The sequence below is a fragment of the Gavialis gangeticus genome, unplaced genomic scaffold (genome assembly GCF_001723915.1).
Source record: "Gavialis gangeticus isolate Ggan-Ray unplaced genomic scaffold, GavGan_comp1, whole genome shotgun sequence".
NCBI lineage: Eukaryota > Metazoa > Chordata > Crocodylia > Gavialidae > Gavialis > Gavialis gangeticus.
The window spans coordinates 358,327-367,296 of NW_017728997.1; the positions used below are offsets into that span (position 1 = coordinate 358,327).

General features: G+C 40.4%; 2 protein-coding genes across 4 annotated transcripts in view; one reads left to right on the plus strand and one right to left on the minus strand.

The window, feature by feature from the left end:
- Positions 1-6,159, plus strand: part of MRPS25 (mitochondrial ribosomal protein S25) — a 30,602-nt gene extending 24,443 nt beyond the window's left edge. The window contains exon 5 of the mRNA XM_019504647.1: positions 6,048-6,159. Within this exon, the coding sequence (XP_019360192.1) occupies positions 6,048-6,092 (45 nt within the window). The 3' untranslated portion in view covers positions 6,093-6,159. The remainder of the gene's footprint in view (positions 1-6,047) is intronic.
- RBSN (rabenosyn, RAB effector) overlaps positions 1-8,970 on the minus strand; it is a 34,061-nt gene that overhangs the window by 16,508 nt on the left and 8,583 nt on the right. For 2 of the 3 annotated variants that reach the window (XM_019504641.1, XM_019504642.1), the window contains exons 3-10: positions 7,194-7,294; positions 6,498-6,543; positions 6,226-6,387; positions 5,042-5,283; positions 3,961-4,031; positions 1,378-1,464; positions 657-759; positions 226-321 (exon numbers count right to left, since the gene is read on the minus strand). In XM_019504641.1, coding sequence (XP_019360186.1) covers positions 226-321; positions 657-759; positions 1,378-1,464; positions 3,961-4,031; positions 5,042-5,283; positions 6,226-6,387; positions 6,498-6,543; positions 7,194-7,294 — 908 coding nt within the window. The remainder of the gene's footprint in view (positions 1-225; positions 322-656; positions 760-1,377; positions 1,465-3,960; positions 4,032-5,041; positions 5,284-6,225; positions 6,388-6,497; positions 6,544-7,193; positions 7,295-8,970) is intronic. The other variant, XM_019504643.1, reaches the window with a different exon arrangement.

Here is an 8,970-nt window from a genome sequence, read left to right on the forward strand (position 1 = left end):
ATTCCTTTCTAATACAGTTACATAAAAACTGCTCTCCCAGCTATGCACTATATGTGTATGTGTATGCCCAAAAAAGAAAAAAAAAGCACCTAGTGCTGTGAAAAATTATGCAATACACATTGTTGCACTGAAGCACAAAGCAGCTCATTTGAGCAGGCACAAACTGGTTGCAGAAGTAGGCCCTCATGCACTGAAAGCCAGGCTCACACCTCTAGCTGCCCTTACCATTTGTATTTTTCTCTCGAACTCCTGTTTTCTTTTTTCTTTCAGTTCTTCGTACCGGTCTTTGGTTGGCAGGGACATCAGGCCAAGCAGTTTTTCCTGGAGAAAATTATTAAGGTGTACACAGCACTTCCCACTACTAACTGCCCATTTCCATGTACCCCAGAAGATAAACTTCTTCTGACTAGTCCTCAACACGCACAAGAGACACTGTCCATCTACACTGTGGTCATTGCAGCTCCTCAAGGCACACCCAGGATAGCTATCTAGTTGAAGTGCAGTCACCAGTACAGCTGCAGCAGCAGAGGTCAACATAGGATAAAACTGATCCAAGGCAAATACCGCATCTCTCCTCTGCCCCCGACCTCCATGCTCTTTCACAGCTAAACTGCTAGGAGTACCCAAGCATGCTAGTTTACCTGTACTTTGTTTACCTGTACAAAAAGTGTAGCTGAGTATCTGATCATTCGTTGAAGTTGTAGTGTTTTGGGATGTGGTTGGGGATCTTCATTCAAACCTAGAGTCAAAATCTTCTTACTACATTAAAATAAGCAATTAAGCACATGAGTGAAAAAAAAGGGCCAACAGTGAGAAAAATTCAAAGGATGCTGGTTTTAGAGGGGCACTGTTAACCTACATGCAGATGGAAGCGGGATTTCTCTTCACATACTCTTACAACTGACACAATTGCTCTAACTGAAAAGTTTAGAGAAAATTACTTTTCACTTTGCTGATTCTGTGTAGTTGCTAGCACCCTGGCTATGGTCACTTTCACTATTACTTCCTACAGGCACAGGTTGGGAAACAAGCATGTAAAAAAAAAAAAAAAAAAAAAAAAAAAAAATCACAGAAAAGGTGACAGGAGGCACAGCAAAAGCATCAAGCCTTTTTAAAACTGAGTGGGCAAGCTGCCTGCATCTCTTTTGACTAAGCAGACAGTTGCAGTGTGCATAGGGGGTTCCATAAATGCAGACTGACCGTAGGGTTTGGTTTGTTTTTTTAATATTCCCATTCAAACTCTACTAGAACCATTTCATTTTTGCTGTTTCATAAAATTTCTATTTGATATAATTTTCATTAAGTCTTGGACACTGTCCTGTTAAGTTAGGCCATCCACTAAATTAAGAGATACCTCTTAAAAATATTCTTCCTTACCTTAAGGCATCTATTAACTCATATACTTTTTGGATTTCTATCCTCAGGTCATTTGCATGTTCAAGACTGTAGGTGGTCTCTCCCGCACTAAGAAAGAAATACATTTGTGAATACAGTAAGAAAGTGCTGTCCAACTTTTAAATGGCGCCTCCTCTCTCCCCAGAAAATGCTGCCCACAAACATGAGTTGTGTCCTGCCCCACCCCCCAAACACACTCACACTCTGCACTGCGCAGCCTCAGACTCATTCTCACCTCCCTGCAATGCACCACATCGCATCACGTGCTGCAGCTGGGGTTTCAGGGCTGCTGCATCCTGCCTCCACCCCAGAGCGCACTGCAGCAGCAGCAGCCAAAAGCAGTGGGGAAGAAGTGAAGAGACAAAATAAAACAGTGGGAACCCAGGAGTTGCAACTTGGCCATTCTTGGGCCACATGCAACCCACAGGCCACCTGCTGGATACCCTGCAGTCCTACCAACAACAGATATGCTAAGAAAAGTTACTGCAGAAGATGTAAGATTTACTAAAAGACTTTACATTTAGAGAGACTATATTCATTATCTTCCTTTCTGCTACTGAGATTAGGCTATAGATGTTTGACACAGATTTCACTACCTATCCTGAAAAAAGTTTCAACAGGAAACAGCAAATTTAAGTATAGATATTTCTAAAGCATACTTACCTAGAACTTAAGTGCCTGACTTTGGTACCATACAAAAAACTAGAACTCTCGGTTCCAAAATGATACCTTTTATAATAATAGGTATAATTTTTTAACCGAGAGTTCTAGCTTTGTATGTCTTCTTGTCTCAGACCAACATGGCTACCAAGTACACCCCTGACTTTAGTACTGACTTTCATGGTCTATAAGAATGCCTCAAGCAGTTAATGTTTTATTTAAAGGCACATATATGGAAACTTCTCTTTGAAGTAGTAAAAGCAATGGTATATTTGCAAATGCTAACATTTCACACAAGGCTACTGTGATTTTACAAATAAGAGTTCTCATCTGAAGACTGTATGCACATTACACTACATTTGGCTAATCTGTACACCTAAGGAATTTTTTTTTGCAACTAAAAAGTGCCACAGTGATCTCTCACTATTAAAACACTCTCTTTTTTAAATTATGTTTCAAATTTTAGTGTCTGCGACTACCATAAATAATTAAAATCAGCACTACCATTAGGAAAGCAGTTACAGTATTTTGGGTGCTACAACATAATTTAATAAGAGCATAACACCACCACCTAGAACATCCTAAATACACAGAGTAATGCGAGATCTTTGATTTTTCGTTGAGTTTATTTGCCAATTTGCAAAAATTCTAGGCTCTATAATGGATCTTCCTAGTCATTAATGCAAGTTTCTGAGGTTCTATACTGTGCTGTATTTTTAATATGCACCACCAGGGAATCCAAGTATTGCTTTGTGAGTTGTCTAGGCACAAAAGGTAAACAAAAGTAAGCCAATCTGAACAGGGAATAAGCCTCAAGAGGAACCCCTGACATCACCTATTAATATATGATGAATCAACTCATTTGGCTTTTTGAATTTAAGTACTGAGTAAGGAGAGGGTGCAATAACAATCTCTCTTTGTAGCTCTCAGCCTGTCACCAGAGGATCGCAATGCTCTTCACAAAGATAAGTAAAGACAATAGCTAAATTAGAAGAGATGACTTTGCACAGCAAAAACACAGTTTAGGGCTGACCTTTGCCACTTATCTGCACTGTTAGTTCCCAAATGCTTCCAGAGCAGCTCAAGAAAATAACTGGGCTAAATAATAGAAATTCAGCTCATTTAATACCCCACTACCCCTCTAGTGGAACTTCCTTCTCCATCTTGTATCTTCCATAAACCTATTTATTCCAGGTAAAATGTCAATGTTGACCCCCAACACTTTGCAACCAAGAAATGTATGACTGTCTCCTATACTTCTGTTTCTCAATAACTCAGCTCCTACATGACCACATTCTGTACAATTCCTCCTACACCGAGGAGCATCTCTTTTTGTATTATGTCTGGTCTAAAATCCAAACCCTTTGGTGAAAAAAACCCTCATTTTTATTTAATTGTCCAGTGCCCTGCAGCATTAGAAAATTAAATCTGGACTTTACTGAAGTCAGTGGCAAAACTTACACTGAGCAAAAAGCAAGAATTTCACCCATTCTGCACAGGGTTTGAACTGATATTCTATACTTTCCCCTCGTTCCCAGAAACATGTAGCAATTTAAAACATTCTACACCCTAATGATGTGGGCAAGCATCCTTCTCTGCACCTCAGTCAAAAGTCTGAACTTCAGATAGTCCAGCTGTCTGTTGGAAAGCCTACCAGAATTGCAACAATGAAACCCATCAAGTCTAATGTAAGCACCAATGACCCAGGACATTTACATTTACTAGCTTAGTTTCTGCCACAGATTTGGATACAGTGAAATTCTCACTGTCTATTGAGGGGTTTAGTACAGATTAAGAGATCTTCCTTTCTGTGCTATTTGGAGGAGGGGCTTAGGGAAAGAATCACAGATATGCAAAAAAAAAAAAAATAAGCACAAAACAGTAACAAGCCGACAACTGACTTACTTTAATGATTCTGCCGTCCTTATGTATTCTGGGGCCTTCTGGTCAATCTTCTCCATGCAAAGTCTGAGTTTCTTTTTTAAATTAAAAATCAATAAAAGTTGACAGGTTAAAACACAGTTTGTCTCCATTAGTTCTACACACTGATTCTCCTCATGCAACACAGCAGCAATGTCATTTGTATGGCATTACATGGTGCCGGTCTATGTCTAGCTGACTATGGATGAAAGTTGTCAAATTGGGACTCAAGACAACGTTGTCCCCTGTTTATGCTCAGACCAGATAGAGGGGGAAGATTCTTTACACTGCCCTATCATTGATCTCTAAGTGTAGAGGCCATTTCTTAGGAGGAGTAGCTATTTAAAAAACAAAAAAAACCAAAAAACAAAAACACAAAAAAAAAACAACTGTGATTTCTTCAAGCCATTGGTCTCTCTGAAAAGACTGCTAAGGAAGGCCCTTTACTGCTGGCTGATTTGGTGTTTTTTTGCAGGAACATCCTACCATTTGTTGGCAACTCAACTAAAATCTGTCAACCCATTGAACTGATGCCTTAAAAAGCCACCAGATGGCTTTCAATTCCTATTCATCTAGGTTCTGGGCTCAAATGCATTCCAGAAGCAAAAAGGCTCAAGCCATATCTTTTTACTACTTTCTTAAGCTGGTCAGGCCAGCGGCCTCTAGTCTCTATAAAAACAACTAGATAAAGTCTAATTTTGTACAATCTATTTATGAAGTGCAGACATATGAACATCTGCATACCACATTTCTTTTAAATCCCTTCTGTGCACAAACACACCTTAGGAAGACCAGAATTTGGAAGGTACTTCAACTATCTTTTACAGTTTAGAAATAAAACAAGTCACAAAGTAAGATGCTTCTCAACTCAGGTGCACACAAGAGGTTAATTAGTACAGAGTGCACTATATAGGACATCTAGTGACGGACATATAGGACATCCACAGTTTCACTGAGATGTGAATGGTCCAGGGACAAGGAAAGACAGATGGAGAATAAGATAAGGACCATTTGGGGAGCACTGCCAATGTACTGACTCAGGTGAAGCATAACAGGTTAAATTTACCTCATAGAGTTTCACGATTTCTGGAGTAAATTCTCTCTCATCAATTTGTTGCTCTCTTTTCAGCAGGGTGCCTTTACAATGCCTACAGCAGCGGATTCTGTCATCATCCTTCTCATCAAGAACTGAGCTCACGCTGCTTACACTGCTAATGCTGCCACGGCGGGACCCCTGGATACTGTTAGGCGAAGAGTTTGGGCTGGTGTGAGAGGCTAAGGCCTCTCTGCTGGCACTTGTGAGTTTGCCTGAAAAAAAAAAAAAAAAAAAAAAATCACACAGACAATTCAGTAATTATCACGGAAATCAAAATATGTTACAAAGTTCAGCAAATTAAGCCTACCAATATTAGATCCAGGTAAATTCAGGCACAGACTTTAAACAATTTGCCCAAGGTCAGAGGGTTAATGACAGTGAGGACTAAAATTAGTCTCTCTTGACTTCTAATTCCTAGACCTTGCTCCCACCTACCAGGAACAGCACCTGGTAGCTTTGGTTTATCAAGACAAGCTCCTGTTGCAAGCTATTTACCTCTCCTCACTAGTTTTACTGGTTAGAAAGCAGGAAGAAGAGGGGTGATGGTGCTATGATGAATTCAGCTATTAAAGCCAGAATGGAATATTTAAATGGGGGTTATTTCTATGGAGAACACAATGTTTCTCTTATGCTTCCAACCAAAAATGAAAGCTGCCAATATTAAAGGAGTCCTTCAGGAAATCAAGATGGCTAACAATGCCAACCAGAGAAAACCAGTGACAGGAAAGGAACACCCTGGGGAAAATAGAAATGAGAAACTCAGACTGACAATCAGTCTTGGTAGTTATGCTTACAGATAAGCCTGTATTCTGCCATTATAGCACACTGCTTCCTTCAATACTAGGAGACACTAATGGTGGCCTTAACATTCCAATACTTCTTTCATGGTCAGTTCTTTATGGATTATATAAAAGGTCAAAGGAAGAAAAAGTTTTAAAAAGGGAAACTGGGGAAGTCGTCACTGTTTTTGGATCTGGCAATGAAAGCAGACATCTACAAGGAACTAAACTCCATTTCCTAGTGGGACATGCTCCAAAACAGCAGTAACTTCTTCACAACTGCTTTCTACTGTCTATACTCTAGTGGCATAAAAACTAAGACATAGCTCGTGTTCCCAGACAAAGCTAGGACTGTCACCAACCTATTGTACTCACTTGCCAAGGGAAGGGTGACAAGCTCCATACACTTCTTGCACATGATGGACCCACAAAGACGGCAGTGGTGACGTCGGTTCCGAATGCTGAACTTGTTACCACAGTCTGGGCAGAAGGGGACATCCTGATCACTGACCCAAGGCACAACAGATTTCTCAATTGCTATCGCAGGGGCAGGGGGAGGGAGAAGGGGAACAAAACACATTGTAGAACTTTTGTTAAATGTAACATTTGGTCAAAAGCAAGTTAGTTTGAGGGAAGCTTGTACCAACCTCTTATCTTAGCTGACTCTGTATTTGCTCTGTCAAATGATGTCAACTGGCAAAAAGTAAGCAAAAATTTAGAAGGTAAATCTTACAAAACATTCACAAGATTTACACATGGCATTTTTAAAGCAAGAATCGCAACAGGGTCCTCTTGGTTTCTAAAAGGTAATCTGTTCTTTAAATTAATCTTTTATATAATCTTTCCCACTTTACTAGAGCAACATTAGCATACACAACTCCACAAATAAAAGTCAGGAACCTGAACTGAGAAGGTCACATAACTTGAACAAATACAGTATCCTGGGTACTGCTGTAATCTCCATCAGTGCTGTATCTACGCAAACATAGTTAAAATCTTAAAAGCACACAACAGTGGCTATAATAAGAGATTAGGTACCTCCCTCCAAATATAGCAGACGCAATTGGACAAGACAAGGGAAAGTTATAGCATTTACGGAGATGGACAGTCGCTGGTGTTGGGGTAGGAGAAAGCCATTTAAAGTATATGGAACACAATCTAAGAAATGAATTATTTGTACAGGACTGAGCCAAGCACAAGGCATCAAAGAAAATGATGTGCAAAAAACATTTACAGTTTAAGTGCCAACATTTCTAACGCATTATGAACAGTGCCCCCCCAACTGCAAACAGTTTTACATCCAGCATTCGGTAGGTTTATGGGAAAGCAAGGAACAAATTTACCTTCTCTAACCTGATTATTAATTTATTGACTTCGACAACATAGTGATCAATCCTGGCTGCTCGGTGTTTCTTGAAATCTGAAAGATGGCTCCTCATGGCACCTGAACGAGAAGAAACAGATCAGGGAAGCCTTCAGATTCAGGCATTATTGAAAGGGAGCCTCAGTCTCTTCTCACTGCTTCTCAGCATCAAATAGGGTTTTAAAGACAAATTGGAATCCTATGTTTTCACAGCACTTCTATGAATATAAATGTAAATTAAAGCCCAATCTCGTGGCTCCTTTCACTGACAAGAGTACTTTAATTTTAGCCACTGAAAAAACAGGCATTACTTTAATGACAACAGCAGGAAGGAAAAAAGCCTCCTACTATTACTCTCTCCTTCATCCCACAATTACTAGTCGACAACAGCTTACTTGATGCTACATTTTCAAGACCCACTGTCTAAGTTAGTAACTGCCACTGGCACAAGAAACAAAGCTATAAAGTCTACACAGCTGCAGTTCTTCCAGATTTTCATTTTCCTTTTTCCCCCCTTAAAGGATTGAAAAATGACTGCCAAATATGAAAGCTCAGCCCAAATAAACACCTCAAAAATGTGAAATTCAACACTGTACAACTTGGTTTTTGAATGCTAGTTCACATTTTATTCTCAAAGTTATGGACAGAATGTGAATTATTAATTTTTCTTTTGCTACAATATTAATGGAAAAAGAAATCAATATTGCAGTCTGACATTACAAGTATTAATAAATGTACAGCAGTTTCTATTGCTGCCCCTCCTACCTCTAACTGAGAATCAACAACCTGGTACAAAACACAGGGCTCATTCTAAAGGTGGTTACAGAAGCTTGGGGATGGAAGGAAAACTGAATCCACTCTCCTGCAACAGCAGACAACCATATCATACAGTACTTTTCATAAACCAGTTTGAACAGCTCAAGTTTTGTCCCAGATACTCGTATGGGAAGGCTGTTTCAAACCTCACTTCTCCAATGGTTAGAAGCTTACTTACCAACCTAAACGTATTCATGGCCGATTTATACCTCAATGCCTTGCTGCTGAAACAGTCAACATTCTGAGCTCAACACAGTGCATCATGGAGTTTACATCTGGACTCTAAGCCAACTAAAGGGACTGAGTCCTACCAATGTCATCACATTTCCTAGGATCCAATAGTAAGAGTGCTCTCAATCTTTGCCAAGCAGCCTGCCTCTAACACAACCCAAACCAGACTCCAAATAAGCCATACAGAAACACTGGGAAATTTTTAACCTGGATCCACGCTTTGTGGCTCAGACATATCAAGTAGTAGTGTTTTTTTGAAATATTACTCAAAAGACTAAGCTAGTCGATTAAAAATGACCCCCACTCCACACAATGCAGACCAAATTCTAAGCAGATTTATAATCTGTGCAGTTCCAGAACAACTACATGGGTTGTCCCATGTCTTATCTTCCAGGCTGGCTGATCTCGTACAGCAAGCTTTAAACTAGCCCCGCTGCAGGAGGGAGCCACAGGAAGATGAGGAGACCACCCAAGCAAGACAGGTGACAAATGCAAGGAGTGCCCAGGTAAGAAACAGGGGTCCAGACAGTCTCCCAAATCGGGGGGTGGCACATGCAGCTAGGCAAGGCCTTTCCTCATAGGACCTACCCTGCTGTCCCTTGATCATGCGAGTGGCCCTCCTCTGGACCCTCTCGATGCTGTCTACATCCCTCTTAAAGTGCAGCACCCAGAACTGGACGCAGTACTCCAGCTGCGGCCTGACCAGTGCC